The sequence below is a fragment of the Antechinus flavipes genome, chromosome 1 (assembly GCF_016432865.1).
Source record: "Antechinus flavipes isolate AdamAnt ecotype Samford, QLD, Australia chromosome 1, AdamAnt_v2, whole genome shotgun sequence".
Lineage (NCBI taxonomy): Eukaryota > Metazoa > Chordata > Mammalia > Dasyuromorphia > Dasyuridae > Antechinus > Antechinus flavipes.
Window position 1 is genome coordinate 659,255,563 of NC_067398.1, and position 19,713 is coordinate 659,275,275.

General features: G+C 38.0%; 1 protein-coding gene across 1 annotated transcript; it reads right to left on the bottom strand.

Moving 5' to 3' along the window:
- Window positions 1–1,794: 1,794 nt before the first annotated feature.
- Window positions 1,795–15,045, bottom strand: LOC127544903 (disintegrin and metalloproteinase domain-containing protein 10-like). Its single transcript, XM_051971801.1, has 3 exons — window positions 14,873–15,045; window positions 11,321–11,420; window positions 1,795–9,356 (listed from the first exon to the last, which is right to left on the bottom strand). The coding sequence occupies exons 1-3, from the start codon at window positions 15,008–15,010 to the stop codon at window positions 9,070–9,072; spliced, it is 525 nt and encodes a 174-aa protein (XP_051827761.1). The 5' UTR covers window positions 15,011–15,045; the 3' UTR covers window positions 1,795–9,069.
- Between the last annotated feature and the right edge of the window lie 4,668 nt (window positions 15,046–19,713).

Consider the following 19,713-nt stretch of genomic DNA (forward strand, 5'->3'; position numbering starts at 1 on the left):
CGTCCCTCTACAAAACTGGAAAGTAGTCAGAAACAAGGCATGAATCAGTATCTCACACTGAATACAAAAATAAGCTCAAAACATGTAGGTTATTTAAACATGTATGAATAAATTAGATGAATATGTAAGAAATTACCTGTCAGAAAGGATAATGATGAATGTTGGGGGGATGTGGGAAAACTGGACACACTAGTACATTGTTGGTGGAGTTGTGAATGGATCCAACCATTCTGGAGAGCAATCTGGAATTATGCCCAAAGGGCTATCAAACTGCATACCCTTTGACCCAGCAGTGTTACTACTGGGCTTGTATCCCAAAGAGATCTTGAAGGTGGGAAAGGGACCTGTATGTGCAAAAATGTTTGTAGCAGTTCTTTTTATAGTGGCAAGAAACTGGAAACTGGGGGTGAGAAACAGTTAGGTGGCGCAGTGGATAGAGCACCAGCCCTGAAGTCAGGAGGACCCGAGTTCAAATCTGGTCTCGGACACTTAACATTTCCTAGCTGTGTGACTCTGGGCAAGTCACTTAACCCCAATTGCCTCAAGAAAAAAGAAAAGAATATGGAAATTGAGTGGATGCTCATCAATTAGAGAATGGCTAAATAAGTGATGGCATATGAATGTTATGAAATATTATTGTTTTATAAGAAACAAGTAGTAAGATAATCTCAGAAAAACCTGGAGAGATTTAACATGAACTGGTGCTAAATGAAGTGAGCAGAACCAGGAGATCATTGTACACAGCAACAAGATTACATGATCAATTCTGATGAACGTGACTCTTCAACAATGAGATAATTGATGCCAGTTCCAATGATCTTGTGATGAAGAGAGCCATCTACATTCAAAGAGAGAGAACTGTGGGAACTGAGGGTGGACCACAACATAGCATTTTCATTCTTTTTGTTCTGGTTTGCTAGAATTTTATTTTCTTTCTCAATTTTTTCCTTTTTGATTTGATTTTTCTTGTGCAGCAAGATAATTGTATAAATATGTATACATATATTGAATTTAACATATTTTAACATGTTTAACATATATTGGATTACTTGCCATCTAGGAGAGGGGATTAGGAGAAGGGGGAAATTGGAATACAAGGTTTTTCAAGGATCAGTTGAAAAATTATCCTTGCATGTGTTTTGAAAATAAAAAAACTTCAATTAGAAAAAAAAAAGAAATTACCTGTCAGATCTCTGGATAAGTGAGGACTTCATAACCAAATAAGACATAGAAAGATTCATAGGCAGTAAAATGGGATAATTTTAGTTACATAAAATTAAAATATTTATACATAAACAAAAACTAGAAGAAAAGTGAGAAATTGGTGATGGTGAGGAATCTTTGCAGCCAATTTCTCTTATAAAGCCCCCTTTTTCAAATATATAGGGAGCCATTCCTTAATTGATAAATGGTCAAAGCATATGAACATACAGTTTTCAGAGGAAGAACTTAAAATTATCTATGAAAAAATGTTCTAAATTACTAGTAAGAGAAATGCAAATTCAAACACCTCTGAGGGACCACCATACACCCATTAGACTGATGAACATGACAAAAAAGGAAAATTACAAATGTGGGAGGGAATGTGGAAAAATAGAGGAAGATTTCAGGAAAACCTGGTAAGAGTTGTATGAACTGTTACAAAGAGCAGAACCAGAAGTTTACACAATAAAACCAATATTATAAAGACTTAAAGTTAGCAATTCTGATCAACATAATGACCCACCATAATTTCAAAGGACTCATGATGAAAAATTCTATCCACCTCCAGAAAGAGAACTGATGAACTCAGAGTGCAAAGTGAAACATTTTTATTCCATCTCCCCCCCCCCAGAATGTTGCTAATACAGAAATTTATTTTGCATGACTTCATATTATTAGTGAGTTTTATATTTTTTGCCTTCTCAATGAGTAATAAGCTGGAGAAGGGAAAGAATCTGAAACTAAAGATAAAATTGAATTTAAAAAATTGTAAAGAACAAAACCTGTGAGTTCCTATGAGAGACATTCCTATCAGTGGCCTAGCCTGTTAACTTTTCCTCGCCTTTGATTATGAACACTCATGATTCTACAGATGCAGACTGCCTTAGTGGACAGAGAGCTTGCTGTAAAAGTCAAAGTTCAGGTCTCCACCAGTGACTGTGTGACCCTTGGGCAAAACATAAAGTACTCTGTGTCCCATTACAGAGTAAGTGCTGGTCAACTTGAAATTCCCAAACCAATGATATCACAGTTCAAAATTGTTAGAGTTGCCAGGGACCTCAGAAACCTTGTTCAGTCTCTTTATTTAGCACAGAGAAAAATTGAGGCTCAGAAAGGATGTATAAGTGACATGTCCAAAGTCCCAGGCAAAATAAGAGCCAGAGATGGAATTCATAATCTAAGCCTTCTGGCTCCCTGTTCACAGCCCCTTCTACAATGCCCTGTCTTTCCCAAGATAGAGGAAAAGGCTCTTCTGGCATCTGAAATAGCTATTTCTCTCACTCATAACAAGAACTTCTATACATACCCCTAGACACACGCAGTTTACTTCCCCAAGTTTGTGTTGAACATTTACTTGTGTGCCCAGCATTGGCCTGGGAGACAGAGACAAGAAGTAAAAGATTTAGTCCTTTCCCTGAGGGGACACTTGGGGGTATCCAGCTTGGGGGTACTAAACATGAGGATGAGACAAGGTAGGATAATTTGGCAATATGGAGTAGTGACAGAGTCCTGGCTGTAAAGGCAGGACCTTCTCTACATAATGTCATTGCTGTGTACTCTCAGTCATTGAGCCACTGGGAAAATCCTTATTGAAGAAAGCTGTGTCTCTAAAGGCCCTCCTACCTCTTAACATCCTGTGTCCTAAACATCCACCTGGCCCTGACATCCTGTGTACTAAGGGCTCTCCCAATTCTGACATCCTGGGTTCTAAGGGCCCTCCCAGCTCTGACATCCTGGGTTCTAAGGGCGCTTCCAGCTCTGACATCTTGGGTTCTAAGGGCCCTTCCGGCTCTGACCTCCTGGGTTCTAAGGGCCCTTCCAGCTCTGACATCCTGGGTTCTAAGGGCCCTCCCAGCTCTGACCTTCTGGTTCTAAGGGCCCTCCCAGCTCTGACCTCCTGGGTTCTAAGGGACCTTCTCCCTCTGACATTCTGTATTCCAAGTGTCCTCCTAGCTCTTACATTCTTTTTTAAGGCACTACCAGCTCTGATATTCCAAAGACCTTCTGAGTCCTGATGTTATATGTTCTAAAGTTTCTCCCAGTAACAACAAATTATTCTAAGGGCCCTCCCAGCTCTGATATCCCATGTCTCTTCTAATGCTGACATTCATGGTCCTAAAGGATCCTCCCAGTTCTAAATCCATATTTCCCTTTAGATTATGAACTTGTTGAGGGAGGAGTGTCTTTTGCCTCTTTTTGTATCCCTGCCCCTTAGCTCAATCCTTAGAATGTTTATTTACTGTCTAAATTCTATGAAAATTGTATGATCAGAGAAGTCTTCAAGGAAGGGTGATCCCAAGGACTGGGTTCTGAAATTCTACCATCCTTGCATCCTGCTAGCCCAGATTTCTTGTCCTAAAAGAATTAAATATGCATTGACAATTTCAGGAAATGTTGAAGTTGGACACAGCCTTGGAAACCAACGAGTCCAAACTCCTTCATCTTACAAAGGCAGGAAACTGAAGCTTAGAGAATGTAACGGCTTTGCCTAGGATCTCAGATTTAAGTAAATGGTAAAGAAGATACTGCATCCCATCCCATTTTTCTCCACTATGCTCCACTGCTTTGATTCTATGCCCTATGGATAAATCCTTGTTTCCTTCACCGATGAGTCAGTGGGATGGCACCATGAGTAAGGCAAGACTCACTGGCCCACTGTGACCTGCTCAATCCTTGTCTCCTCCACACAAGTAGTCTCAGTGTAGAATTCAGTCCACTCCCAATGGGTCACAGTCAGATGAGACTGTGGCTTGACCAACTCCTTGGCCCTGTTCGTCATTTCCATTCCTTAAGGAAAGAGGAAGGGAAAATAGAAAAATTAAGGGGTCAGAATTTGGGGGCAATTGCCTCCCATCTTCATCCTCAACTTGGGATTCCCAATCAGACTTGTGCCTTATTTTGATTTATTTGTTTTTAATTTTACCTGTTTCACTGTCTGCAGTTTTTCCAAAAAAGAACACAGTGAAGGACATCATTGCCGCTATAGTCAGGATGGCCAGCAGAATGGCCCACCAACGAGTCTGAAGGGAAAATATTCAGATTAAAATTTTTTTTCAATACTAATTATTCATCACATGAGATTGATACTGCAAGTAATATAATCCCCATTTTGCAGAATAGAAAATTGAGGTCCAGAGAATTGACTCAAATTTATAGGAATACAAGTCATTCCCCACTTGACAAATGGTGAAAGGATACGAGCAGACAATTTTCAGATGAAGAAATGAAAACTATTTCTAGTCATATGAAAAAGTGCTTTGAATCACTATTGCTTAGAAAATGAAAATGAAGACAATTCTGAGGTTAACCTCACCTCTCAGATTGGCTAAGATGACAGGAAAAGATAATGATGAATGCTTTTTTTTAAAAAAAATTTTATTTTATTTTATTTAATAATAACTTTATATTGACAGAATCCATGCCAGGGTAATTTTTTTTTTTTTTACAACATTATCCCTTGCACTCGTTTCTGTTCTGATTTTTCCCCTCTCTCTCCACCCCCTCCCCCAGATGGCAAGCAGTCCTATATATGTTAGATATGTTGCAGTATATCCTAGATACAATATATGTTTGCAGAACCGAACAGTTCTCTTTTGCACAGGGAGAATTAGATTCAGAAGGTAAAAATAACCCGGGAAGAAAAACAAAATGCAAATAGTTCACATTTATTTCCCAGTGTTCTTTCTTTGGGTGTAGCTGCTTCTGTCCATCATTTATCAATTGAAACTCAGTTAGGTCTCTTTGTCTTTTTTTTTTTAATAACAAAAATCTAATATTTATTGTACAGAATATGAGAGATTTTTTTCTTAACAATGAAATCAAATTGTGCTTTTAATAATCCTAAAATTTCCCCAGAAACAAAGGCCAACCTTTTTAGCATATATGTTTTTCGATTATTATTCTGTGGCTAAGCATCATAAAATACGGCAATTTCTCAAAAAATCTAGTTGAGGATCATCTAAAGGGCAATGAGAAAGTGTATCATATATGTGAGTAAAAGTGACATATAACTGATACAGGAAAAAAAATGGTTTAAAAGAACAAGATATATGATTGGGGAAAAAAAATAAAGGTCAGGAATATGATGAGAACAATGAGTAACTGGTGGACAATCTCTTCTGTAATGTCAAATGATGTCAAAATAGGCTGGATTTTTATGTATAATTTATGTATTTATGTGAGGATATAATAGTTAGGTCTCTTTGTCAAAGAAATCCACTTCCATCAGAAGACATCCTCATACAATATCATTGTCGAAGTGTATAATGATCTCCTGGTTCTGCTCATTTCACTCAGCATCAGTTCATGTAAGTCTTTCCAAGCCTCCCTGTATTCATCCTGCTGGTCATTTCTTACAGAGCAATAATATTCCATAACATTCATATATCACAATTTACCCAGCCATTCTCCAATTGATGGGCATCCATTCATTTTCCAGCTTTTAGCCACTGCAAACAGGGCTGCCACAAATATTTTGGCACATACAGGTCCCTTTCCCTTCTTTAGTATCTCTTTGGGGTATAAGCCCAGTAGTAGCACTGCTGGATCAAAGGGTATACATAGTTTGATAACTTTTTGGGCATAATTCCAGATTGCTCTCCAGAATGGTTGGATTCGTTCACAACTCCACCAACAATGCATCAGTGTCCCAGTTTTCCCTCATGATGAATGCTTTTTGGAGGGGATATGGCAAAACTGAGATACTAATGCATTGTCGATGGAATTGTGAATTGATCAAGCCATTCTGGAGTGCAATTTGGAATTATGTCCTAAGGACTATAAAATTGTACATACTGCGGGAGGAGGATTCACATATCCAAAAATGTTTGCAGATGCTATTTTTGTGGTGGCAACCAATAGAAGCCCATTGATTGGGGAATGGTTGAATAACTTATGGCATAAAAAAGTAATGGGATATTATTTTTCTATAAAAAAAATGATGAACAGGCTGATTTTAGAAAGGCTTGGAAAGATTTGAATTGACACTTTCTGAAGCAATCAAAACCAGGAAAACATTATACACAACAAAAGCAGGATAGTACTATGATCAATTATGACAGACTTGGTTCTTCCCAGTAGTTCATGATCCAAGGCAATGCCAATAAACTTTCGATGGAAAATGCCATCTGCATCCAGGGAGAGAAGTATAGAGACTGAATGTAGATAAACACAAACTATTTTTATCTTTTTTTTCCTTGTGGTTTTTCCCTTCTGTTCTGATTTTTCTCTCCCAATGTGATACATATGGAAATATGCAAAAAATGAATGTATATGTATAAGAAAAAAGTTTTTACACGTAACTGGATAAAATGAAAATTAAAAAAAAAAACTGCATACCCTTTGATCCAGCAGTGCTACTACTGGGTTTGTACACCAAAGAGATTATAAAAGAGGGAAAAAGACCAATGTATGCAAAAATGTTTGTGGTAGCATTTTTGGTAATAGCAAGAAACTGGAAACTGAGTGAATGCCCATCAGTTGGAGAATGGCTGAATAAGTTATGGTATATGAATGTGTTGGAATGTGATTGTTCTGCAAGAAATGATAAACAGGATGAGAGAGGCCTGGAGAGTCTTACGTGAACTGATGCTGAGTGAAATGAGCAAAACCAAGAGAACGTTCTACACAATAATTGATCAGTAAATGGTCAACTATGATGGATTTGACTCTTTTCAACAATGAGGTGATTCAAGGCATTCCCAATAGACTTGGGATGGAAAATACCATCTGCATCCAGAGAGAGAACTATGGAAACTGAATGTGGATCATTTGGACTTGTTTGTTTTCTCTCTTGTGTTTTTTTCCCTTTTGGTTTGATTTTTCTTGCACAACATGCTAAATATGCAAATATGTTTAAAAGAATTACAGATATTTGACTTACATAAGATTACTTGCTGTCTCTGCGGAAGATAGAAGTTAACAAGGGAGGGAAAAAATTTGGAACACTAATTCTTACAAAAATGAATGTTGAAAATTATCTTTACATGTATTTGGAAAAGATAAAATACTATTAAAAATTTAAAAAAAAGAAAAAAGAAAATCGAGACCTGGTGATGTGTTCTTGTCAAACCTCAAACCTGGGTTTTCCTTCTAAATAAATGTTATCAGACACCACAGGGGAAAATCACAAAGCCATCCTTTCAGAGACAGCTGCAAATTTATGTCATCTACTCTCCATAAATTTCTCTTCCTGTCCTTCATCATAGCATTGAAGTAACTCTAGGGGCTGGAATGTTAGGCCAGGAGAATTCTACCTCTAACAGTTTTTAAACATGCTGGAAAGGCTTCAAGAACAAAAACTTGTGTCTGGTTTCTGAGGACCAACATAGATACCTGGGGACAAATTCATCACTAGTAAGTAAGGTGGACACTTGGTGATAGATTTTTTGGCTACTGCAACCTATGAAACAAAAAATACAAAATAGACCTCAGTTCTATGCAGCCCATTTTTTCTTCTGCCACGATGGCTGCACAGTGATAAAAATCACACTTTTAAAGACTATTTCTAAATATGAATTTAACTTTGTCACTCCACATGTGAGATTTTCATTAAATGACCAGTGAGTGGAAAACTGAAATAATATTAATCTTAACATTTTCACTATACCTAAAATGAAGAATGGGAAGTGACAACTATAGGGAAAGATGACTTCCAGTTTCTCTTTGCAAAGACAAATAAAAGATTTGGTGGATTTTGTTGTATTCTGCTTTCTAAAAGCAGGTATTCTAAAGCATGACTTCTCTTGTGAGTGGTATGAGACTGAGGACATAGGAGTGTGAATAATACTGAGGACATGGAAGCTAAGAAAGTTGACAAAACAACAGAACTGGATGGCAGGTGATGAGAAGACTGTAAGCCAAGTGCTGAAATTATTGCAGGAAAGGGAAAGGAGAGAGGGGGAAATCTATAGAGAATAGCAACAGAGCATAGAGAGGATGGGTAAACTTTAAGGGGAGTACGGGGAGGGTCTGAAAGCAACAATGGGGAGTAGGGATCATTTTTTTTGTCCCTGTATATCAGAGTTGTAGGAAAAGATATAGCCAGCGTTGGTGTGGATGCCAAGGGAATTCTGAATCATGGTAACAGATAACAGAATATATGACTAGAAATTAGATAATGAGAATTTAAAATATAGAAAAGATGGGGTCTTAGAGAGGCAGGGGAGTTTCATAAAGTACTAGTCACAGAGACTGAGGGCTTGGGCAAAACCAAAACAAAATATAGAGAAATAAAAGAAGCACAAAAAATTGAAACAGTTAACTGGAAGACCTCATATTTTTTAAACAAAAAGGAGGAAATTAGGAAACTGTGATCAGCTAAATATGGAGGGAATTATTGGCCTTCCAATAAAATAAAAAAAGGAAGCTAAAGATTATTAGAGAACAACTATATAAGAACGTGGCATGGAAATTTCAGAAAGAATGTGCAAAGTAATAATAAATAAGATACTAATAGACATTTTCCTTTGAACTCTTGAAGAAATGGAGTCTCTCTCTCTCTCTCTCTCTCTCTCTATCTATCTATATATATATAAATAATTTTTTTTGATGAGGCAATTGGGGTTAAGTGACTTGCTCAGAGTCACACAGGTAGAAAGTGTTGTATTTGAGTCTACATTTGAACTCAGGTCCTCCTTACTTCAGGGCTGGTGTTTATCCACTGCGCCACCTAGCGGCCCCTGGAGTCAATTTTTTTTTTTTTTTTTAATTTTTGTACCTGGGGCATTTGTCATCAGCAAGGAAGAGATCCACATGGAAAAGGGATTCCCTGATGACATCCCTCTTCCCCAAGCTAGCCCTTCCAACAGGGGAAGTTGAAATACCCTGAGTCTTCTTTTCAGATATGGGTTTTTTTTTTTTTTTTTGCTAGAGCAGAAAAAAGACGGTGGGAAGATTCCCAGAGCAGGTGAGCTGCCAGCTGGGAGCCCTCACCTTCATCCAGGAAGCCAGGTCCTCCAGCTCCATGAAGCCTACGATGGCATTTTTCACTCTGGCCATTGGCCCATCCTCGTCCACCAGGCGGCAGATGTGAAACTTGTCACAGTAGCCCTGGCGGCCCTTGCACGCTGTGCCGGGGGTCAGTGGAACCCGGCTGCCGTTGAACTCGGACCTCAGCAGGGAGGATGTGGTGCTGGCACAGGTCCGGGGCCGGCCTGTGGGAAAGGTAGGGAGCCAGGCTTGTGGCGGATCACTCTCCCAGCCCTTTGCCATCACAACCCTCTGGAGCTGTCCGTGGTACTGGGGAAAGGGCCTGGAATCTGGAGACCCAGGGCTGGCGGTCTCACTGTTATAGGAGCCAACATCTAGCACCTACTGGGTGCTGGGCGCCACGCTGAGCATTTTGCAATCGTCATCTCGATTTATCCTTACAGCCATCCTGGAAGGGAGGTGTTATCTCCATTTCACAGAGGAGGAAACAGGCAGTTAGAGCTTGCCCAGGCTTCCATGGTCAGTCTCCCAAGGTTGGATTTGCCTTTGGATCTCCTGACTCCAGGCCCGATGCTCTGTCTACTGTCACACTCAGCCTCCCCTTGTTCTATGGTGTTGGAAAAATCATTTTCCCTTTTTTTATCTCCATCCGTGTCATCACTGTAGTCATTATTATTAACAGTAGTTGAATGGACCAATGGATGGTGCACTGGGCTTAGAATCAGCAAGATCCTGGGGTCAGATACTTATTGCTTGTTTGACCCTGGGTAGGTCACTTCATTTGCTGCCTTAGTTTCCTCATATATAAAATGGAAAGAAGATAGCACCTCTCCATCCTTGCCCTGGTTGTTATGAAGATCAAATATTTGTAAAGCACTTAGCATAACAACCTAAGTGTTAGCTATTACTGTTATTAACAGTAGACCTAACTGCACATACCAACCCAGCCATGTCCTCTCACTCTAATTATTCATCTTCATAAATCGTAGAAGACCTATTCAGTGCACTGCAAGCTCACTTTGTTTTGTTTTGTTTTTCATAAATATATTTTGTGACTGCCAGCTTATCATTAGGCCTGTCCAGCCATCATCCCATCCCCGTGTTACTTGCCTCAGTTTGGTACTGTCTTTTGAGCACTTTGCTAATGCATCTTCCTCATGTCCATTATCCCACGGCTCTCTAAGGTTTTAAAAACATCATCCCCATGACAGTTCTATGAAGTAGATTTTTAAAGTATCACAATTCCCATTTTAAGTTGGGCAAAACAAGGTCCCAAGGACACAAGGAGCTGGTCATGCAGCCAGAATGGGATAGGATGAGGGTGGAATTCAAAACCAATATCTAGAGCTTTTTCCTTTTCCCACTCCTCCTCCTTCAAGCCTCCTTTGGTCATGAAGTACTCCTGATATTAGGATAGAGCTCTTTTTTTATATTCATCCTCTGATATCAGCCCATATTTCTACCTTCTGCACACATTCATGCTTTTAAAATCAGAGCTGGTCTGAGGAGTTCTTTAGACAAAGAGTGGAATTAAATAAAATTAATTCCAGAGAAATTAAGTGCCTTGCTCAAGGCAGTAAAAGGCAGAGCTGGAATTTGAGGCCAGGGCTTTCACATCTGAATCTTGGACTAAATATCTAGGTCTAAGATTCTAACTATGACTACATATGACTGTATCCACCCTCTCCCACATTCCACCTTCACAAGCCTTCCTTTCATGCATCCACTCTGCATCTCAGTTCCCAAAGGCCTGCAAAGGCGAGAAGTCAGTAGGTGACCACAGGATAAATGTCCTAAGGATAGTGCAGATCCACTGTCCCCATACCTGGTTCCCAGTACTAGCCTCACTCCTGGCTCTCAACTTCTGCTGGAAGGAATAGGATCACACAAAGAAGGGCATTTAGTCACTTTTAGTCACTCAGAGTATCTGGAGCTCTCTTAGCAACCATAAGTGTTTACCTCCATAGTACTTAGAATATTTAAAAAGAATGACTTTCTGAAGAAAGCTTTGCTGGAGTTATTATGAAGGAGAAAGGAAGTGACTGTTAAAAAGTTAGCTAATAAGTGGCAGAGCCAAGGTCCCCTTTCTCCAAATCCAGGTCTCATCTCCTCACCCAGGGGTTTTTAGTGATTACAGACTATGGCATTCTGCCCAAGATGGCTCTAAGGATTCCTGCCCAAGAGATACCTGGCTTCTGGCAGCAAAGGTGGCACTGCTCCCATGGGGAGATGCTGACACATTCACAGGGTTCCAAACCATGGTTGAGGCACAGCGAACCTCTGCAGCTCTGTGGAAACAGAAGATAATAGGATTGAGAGTTGGTGGAGACCTCAGGGATCAAGCTTATTTTATAGTTAGGAAAAGGAGTCTGGGAAAAAGGAACTAACTTGCTTATGGTCACACAGTAGCAGAGAAAGGATTCAGACTGACTTTCAAATTTCATATTCATTGTTCTTTATATGCCACAACATAGGTATTAGATCAAGGGACTTCTTAATTAATACCAAACCATCAAGTACAAACTCCTCAGCCTAGCATGCAATGTGACCCTCCCTTCTAACCTATATGAGCCCAGAGTCCCAGATCTTCTCCTATATCCCCTATCCAGCATTGTCTGCCCATATTGCAGCTTGGAAAGGGATTTAGAAGAGCCTTGTTGAATTGAATTGGATTTGGGGGAGATGTAGCACAGAGAGGGAATAGTAACCTTTGGGGGTACTATTTGTGATCATAGAACACAATCAAAGCTTTAGAGTTGGTCAATTAGCCATAATTGATCTCTCTCCACTGTATTCAAATGGTCTTCCTGCCCTTGCTTAAATGCCTTCAATTTGGGAGATCCATCACTTTCTAATCAACCCATTCCATGGTGAGAAATATCTCTTTGTGAGAAAGCTTTTCTGACATGTCTAAATCTTCCTTTTTGTACTTTACACTCCTCCTGATCCTGCCCGATTCCTCTGTGATGTGATAGTATTTCAGATGCTGAAAGATGGTTATCTTTTGCTCATCTCCAAGATAAATCCCTCCAGTTTCTTCAGCCTTACTCATAGAACATGAAATTTGAGAACTCTTACCATTCTAATTGCCTTCTTCAGGATGCTCTCTAGCTTATCACTGAAAGGTCAAGTGATTTATCCAGAGTCATGTGTCAGATGTTAGACTTAAACCTAGGTTTTCCTGGTTCCCTTCTTTTTTGGCATTTAAAGTACTTTACCATTTAAAGTACTTTAGCACCTGACCCCAGTCTACTTTCCTGGACATGTTATACATTATTTCCTTTCATGTGCTCAGTAGCATTACCAAACTGGTCTTCTCATGCATAATGCTCCATCTCCTACTTTCCTTCCTTTGAACTAACTGTCCCTGTCCCTAAAAAGCACTCTTTTGCTTCTAAGAACAACTTCTTCCCTTTAAGACTCACCCTTTCCTTTTTGTCTTTGATATACAACACTTAGCACAGTAGATAGTGTGTTATAAATGAGGAACAGCTCTGGATCTTCAAGTAATTGGAGAATAAAATATAAGAAGATATATTCTTATAGGAAAGGTAGGAAGGAATCAGTTTATAAAGGCTTTAAATTGCCAATCAGGATTTTATATTTTATATTTAATCCTAGAGGTAAGAGATCACTAGCAGATGGATTGAAAAAGAAGGATTCTGAAAAACAGAGAAGGAATGCATTCCCACCATGCAGGACTGTTTATGTGGTGGTGTAGTATGCTGATCAGTCATGTCCACTATTTATCCATCTCCTTTTCATTTTACCAATGAGCTTTCCTAACATCAAGATTTTTTTCCAATGACTTCTGTATTTTTATTAGTATTTAAGGTTCACTATTGGTATTTGGTCTTCCAATCTGAATTAATTCCTTTAAGTATTGCCTGATTTGACCTTCTTGTTGTCTAAAGGATTCTCAAAAGTTTTCTCCAGTACCACAATTCAAAAATATCAATTCTGTGGTGCTCAAGTTAATTTATAGTTCAATTTTCACAATCATTCATTGCTACTGGGAAAAGCATAGATTTGACTATATGAATAAGGTGATGTTTCTGCTTTTTAGTATGCTGTTCAGATTTGCTTTAGCTTTCCTCCAATAAAGAAGTGTCTTAATTTCATGACTGCAGTTCTGTGCAGTGAATATAAAATCTTACTGCTTCTATTTCTTCTCCTTTTTGCCAAGAAGTGATGAGATCAGTAGCCAAGATCTTAGTTTTTTTGATGTTAAGTTTCAAGCCAACTTTTGCATTCTCTTTTTTTACCTTCATCAGGAAGTTTCTTAATTCTTCACTTTCTGCCGTCAAAGTGGTATCATCTATAGATCTAAGATTGTTGATATTTTTCCTGGCAATCTTAATTCTTGCTTTGGATTTGCCCAGCCTGGCATATCACATGATGTACTCTGCATATAAGATAAATAACTCCTTTTCCAATCTTAAACCAATCAGTTGTTCCATGTTGGGTTCTAACTGTTGCTTCTTGGCTTGCATTCTGTTCTTTGGGAGACAAATAAGATTATTTGGCGCTCCTATCCTTTTAAGAACTTGCCACATTTTGTTGTGATCCACACGGTCAGAGGCTTTAGTGTATTCAATGAAGCAAATGTTATCCTTTCCATGTTGTGACTTTCCCCATTGTGGTTTTAATATATCGTGGGTTAGCATAAGAAATTAAAAAAATTTTGGTGAGTTTTACAGAAGCTAGAGATGGCATGCAAAAGCTAGCAGATGACACAGAGCCTATGACCAATAATTATCCCAAATTTTACAATAATATACAGTGAACATCCCATAACATAAAAAGGAAAGATTCAGATTTCTCTAATACAAATTTTACAAGGATTTTCTAGATTATGGGGGCAGTAGATGTTTTTCTGAAATTCTCTTGCTTTCTCCATAATCCAGTGAATGCTGACAATGTGATCTCTAGTTCTTCTGTCTCTTTGAAAACCAGTGTGCTGTTCTGGTAATTCTTAGTTCACATGTTGCTAAAGTCTAGCTTGTAGAATCTTATGTGCAACTTTGGTGAAATGTGAAATAAGTAAACTTTCTTAGTAATTTGAGCATTCCTTGGCATTGCCCTTCTTTAGGATTGGAATGGAAGCTGATCTTTTCCAAACCAGTGGCCAATGGATTGTTTTCCAAATTTGGTGTCATATTGGGTGCAATACTTTAATAGTATCTTCTTTTAGGATTTTAAATAACTCAGCTGAAATTCCATTACCTCCATTAGTCCTGCTATTAGCAATACTTTCTTTCCCCCACTAATAGTATTTTATTTTTCTTAATATATGTAAAGATAGTTTTTAACATCATTTTGATAAGAATTTGTGTTCCAAATTTTTCTTCCTTTCCTCTCCCTTTTCCAAAATATAATCTGCTTTAGGTTAAGAGGGTGAGCAAATCAATTCTCTCTCTGACTCAGTTTCCTCATCTGTGAATTGGGAACATAAGTAGCCCTTCCCTCAAGAGATGTTGTGATAATCAGATCAAATATTACTTGTAAAGTGGCTAGCACATAATAGGTGCTGAATAGATGTGTTTCCTTCCTTCAGGTAGAAAAGTTTATATTCTGTCATTCAGATAATAGAAAGCCACTTCAGACTGTTGAGCAAAATAGAGATAGAGTTAGACATTAAAAGTCATTTTGGTAGATCCGATAAGGATAAATTAGAGGAAGATAAAGAGAGAAAGACCAATTAGAAGGCTCTCTATTACAAAGTTGAGACCAAACTCACCCCATCAAGGCAGATCTGAGCTCCCATGAGACATGGAGTAAAGTTGGCCTTGGGTACAGGGACAGGGCAGGAGGCGGCGTTTCCCAGGCAGGTGCTCTCCCACAGGCACTCAGTCTCAGCTTGGCACAGCTTTCCCATTGAGAAATATTTGCAATCTGGGCTACAGCAGGGGCCTTGGCTGGGACTGAAAGAGTAAATAAGTCACTTTGTTACCCAGGGCCCAGATATAAGCCCTGCTAAAGGCAGCCCTAGAACTGGAGGCCCTGAACAGCTAAAAACACAATAATACTTCATTATTTCATGTACCACAATTTATTTAGCCAAGTACAAATAGTTGCGTACCTAATTTGTCTCTAATTCTTTGCTATCTTTTAAAAATAATTTTATTTATCTATTTTTGTTACATTTTAAGGTCTGAACTGTCTCCCTCCCTCCCTTCCCACCTCACACTAGAAAAGATCATTGACACAGATACATATATATGTAGGTGTGTGTGTGTGTGTGTGTGTGTGTGTGTATGCATATATATATGTAGCAACTTCTTTCACAGATTTTTTGTAGTTGATTTGAGTATTCATAACACTCAGAATAACTAAGTCATTCACAGTTAATTCTTCAAACAACATTGCTATTGTTGTATATTTGGTTCTGCTCATTTCACTCTTCATTATTTCATGCAAATCTTTTTATGTTTTTCTAAAATCAACCACCTCATTATTTGTTACAGCACAGTAATATTCCATCACAATCACATACCATAACTTGTTTAGCTATCCCTTAATTGAGAGGTATTCCTCAATTTCTAGTTTTTTGCCCCCATAAACTCTTTATTTGTGGCATAAAAGCTGTATAAATATTTTAAATATATAGATTTTCTCCTTTTCTCTGATCACGTTGGGAAAAAGACTTCATAGTAGTATTTCTGGTCAAAGATATTAAATTTTATAACTTTTGGGGCATAATTCCAGATTGTTCTTCAAAATGGTTGGATCAGTTTCATTAAGAGTGCATTAATTCCTCAATTTTTCCACATCCCTTCCAACAGCTATCATTTTAGCCAATCTGATAGGTGGAAGATGATATCTCAAAGTTGTTTTAATTTGCATTATTCTAATCAATAATGATTTTGAGCATTTTTAAAATATGACTTTAGATAGCTTTGACTTCTTCATTAAAAAACTGCTCATAATCTTGGACCATTTATCAATTGGGGAATGACTCATTTTCTTTTGAATTTGATAAAGTTATATATTTGAGATATAAGATTTTTTTCCAAGAAACTCTGTAAGTTCCTCTTCCCCAATTTTCTGCTTTTCTTATAATCTTGGTTATATTGGCTTTATTTATATGAAACTTTTTTAATTCAATGTAATCAAATTTATCCATTTTTACATTTTTTTCTATCTCTTTTTTATCCACAAATTCTTCTCCTGTTCATAAGTCTGACAGGTAACATGTTCCAGGTTCTTCTAATTTACTTATGATATCTCCCTTTATAGATCACGTATCCATTTTGGACTTATCTTGGAAAATGTATAATTTCTGCCAGACTGCTTCCTAATTTTTCCAGCAATTTTTACCAAGTAGTGAATTCTTATCCCACAAGCTTGAATCTTTACATTTGTCAAACACAAGGTTATTATAACAATTTGCTATTGTGTATTGAATGTCAACTCTTCTTCATCAATCAATCTTTCTATTTCTTAGCCACTATCAGAGAGTTTTGATGATTACTGTCTTATAATAATTTAAGATCTGGTACTGCTAAGCCATCTTCCTTAATATATTTTTCCCATTAATTCCTTTGATATTCTTGACCTTCTTATTCTTCCAAATGAATTTTCTTATTATTTTTTCTAACTTGATAAGATAATTTTTGGTAATTAATTAGGATGGCATTAAATAACTACATTAGTTTAAGTAGAGTTATCGTTTGCATTATATTGGCTTTGTCCACCCATGAACAAGTATTATTTCACCAATTATTTAATCTGGCATTTTAATGTTTTATAATTATGTTAATGTGATTCTTGGGTTTGTCTTGACAGATATATTCCCAGGTATTTTATGCTATCTATGATTATTTTAAATGTGATATTTCTCACCATCTCTTCTTTTGTTGGTGATATACAGAAATGCTGATGATTTATGTTGGTTTGTTTTATATCCTGCTACTTTGCTAAAAATTATTAATTTTTTCAACTAGCATTTTAGTTGCAATTCTTTTTAAATTAACTCTCCTTGATAAGTTTTCTAAGTCAGTTCTCTTCACTTTGGCACCTTCCAACTGCTTTGGGAAGGCTTATGAAGACAGAAGTAGTTCCTCAACCTACTAACTATAGACTTTTAATCCAGACATTATGACTTATTGCACTTGTCTTCAATGGGCTTCTGTTTGCTCCTCTGCCACTCAATCCTATCTCTCTCTCCTTCAGGGTCCAGCTCAAATCTCACTCCTTTTATACGTGAGGAACTTCAAAGAAGGTGTGCCCCCAGTCATTGAGGCAGTGAGGATCAGGTTTTTCTTACATTCAGGTCTGGGATTTTGGCCACTTCCCTCTATGAGCTCCAGACTGGAGGCTGGAATAAGGCAAGGGAGTGAAGGGATCTTCAACCTGTCTTACCTGTCAATTGGCCTTACCCACAAGTCACAGACCCGCTTGTCTGTGGGGCCAGTGCAAGGAGGCCAGGAAGCACAAAACATTGTCATTTTGAGTTTTATTTAGTAAATATACCTTCTATAAACTGAATAAAGTATATGTCTTACAGTTTCTCCCAAGTAGCATGTAAACTCCTTGGAGGAAGAACTTCTTGTCTTTGTATCTCCAGCACTAGAACAGCTAGGGATGGTAGCGGACAATTAATTAGGCTGGATGTACTAGTAGGTTACTCAGAGCACCGAGGGTTTAAATTGATTTGCTTAAGGTCACACAGTATGTGTCAGAAAGTCACAGTATGTGGCTTAGTCGTTTCACTGGTGCCCAATTCTTTGTGACCCCCTTTGGGTTCTCTTGGCAAAGATCCTGGAGTGGTCTGCCATTTCCTTCTCCAGCTCATTCTACGGATGAGGAAACTGAAGCAAATAGAGTTAGGTGACTTGCCCAGGGTCACACAATTAGTAAGTATCTGAGACCAGATTTGAACTCAGGAAGATGAATCTGTATGACTTCAGGACCAACAGCATCCTAGCTACTCTACCACCTAGCTGCCCTATCAGAGGCCATATTTGAACCCAAATCTTTTAGTTTTCACTTGATTTAGTAATTGAAACCCTATATATATCATGTATATATATGATATATATAGTATTGTTTCTCAAATATATGTAGATGATGTGATTAAGAAAATACAAATTCATTTAAAATTATTGAGTTCATGGTAGTTTTTATGTTATCAAGTATTTTTTTTTTAAACACCAATAGACACTAAAAAGGACAGCTGTTAGAGAACTGGTCCATGACACTGTTTAATGTTAAAAAGGGGTCATGAAAAGGTTAGTAATGAGTAGCTAGGTAGTAAGTGAATAGAACACTGGCTCTGGAGTCAGGAGGAACTGAATTAAAATCTGGCCGCAGACACTTAGCTGTATGACTCCGGGCAAGTCACATTACCTCTGCTGACACAAGAAAAGAAAAAGAAAAGAAACAATGATGAACAGGATGATTTTAGAAAAATCTTTAGAAAGATTTACACAAACTGATGCTGAGTGAAAGAAGCAGAACCAGGAATATATTGTCTACAGTAGCCACAGGTTTGTGCAATAAACAACTGTGAAAGACTTGGTTCTTTTCAGTGGTTCAATAATCCAAGGCAATCCCAATGAACTTTGGATAAAGCGTGCCAGTTGCATCCATAGAGAAACTATGGAGACTGAATGTAAATTGACACATGCTATATTCACTTTTTTTTCCCCCTTTTTCCTCTGTTTTTTTCTCTCATGGTTTTCCCTTTTATTATGATTTTTCTCTCCCAACATGAAATGTTTATTAAAAAATTAATGTACATGTATAATCAGAAAACAAATAACTTAAAAAAGAAAAAACCTGGGAACCATGGGTGTAATGGGAAAAAAGCATAGGATTTATGAGTGAAGATGTTAGGCTGAATCCCAACTCTGGTTCTTCCTAGCTAAGTGAGATGGAGCAGATCTCTGGATCTAGGGCTTCTCTTCTGGAACATTAAGGCTGTTGTGCTAGGAGACCTTTAAAGTCCCTCACAGGTGGGCATCCTTCTCTTCATGTGACAAAGGAAAAGAGGGTCTGGAGGTGGGATGACTTTCAGAGGAAGTTCTGGATGGAGAGTGAGAATAGGCTGCTCTAGTCCTAGCCCTGCCCCTTCTTATGAAGGAGTCTTTGGGCAAGTCATAATGAGGATGATTCTTTTTATTCACATTTCTATAGCATATTGAGACTTACAAAACATTTTCTTTATCAAAACCCCATCCAAGAAATAGCACAAGGTTTACTATCTCTGTTTTAAAATAAGGAAATTGAGGCTCAGAGAGATTAACTATCAGAGAGGTTTGGAGCTCAGATCTTTGCACTTGACTATAAATTCAGGGCATTGGATTAAATTAACTCCAAGGTGTCTTCTACCTCTGATGGCTCTTATTTTGTGAGAAGCATATTTGAAATATTTTTAGTAAAACTGAAAATATCAAGAAATCCATTTTCTCTTGTCTAAAACCTCTTTCTGAATTTGCTCTCCTTGGAAAACTGCATGATAGGTGGAAGGCAAATCTTTCCTAAGAAAATGTGTTAAGGGAGTATATTGCATTGGAGCCAAGAGGACCACTGATTTTCTTTTGGTCCTTACCTTCCCCATCTCTGGAATGGGTGACC

Coding starts and splice junctions, on each gene's coding strand:
- LOC127544903 (XM_051971801.1), bottom strand. CDS start 15,010: ATGGGAAAGCTGTGCCAAGCTGAGACTGAGTGCCTGTGGGAGAGCACC. Junction 11,421..14,872: donor CTCAGATCTGCCTTGATGGG/GTGAGTTTGGTC, acceptor CTGTTTCCACAG/AGCTGCAGAGGTTCGCTGTG. Junction 9,357..11,320: donor CCTTTGCTGCCAGAAGCCAG/GTATCTCTTGGG, acceptor CCTTTCCCACAG/GCCGGCCCCGGACCTGTGCC.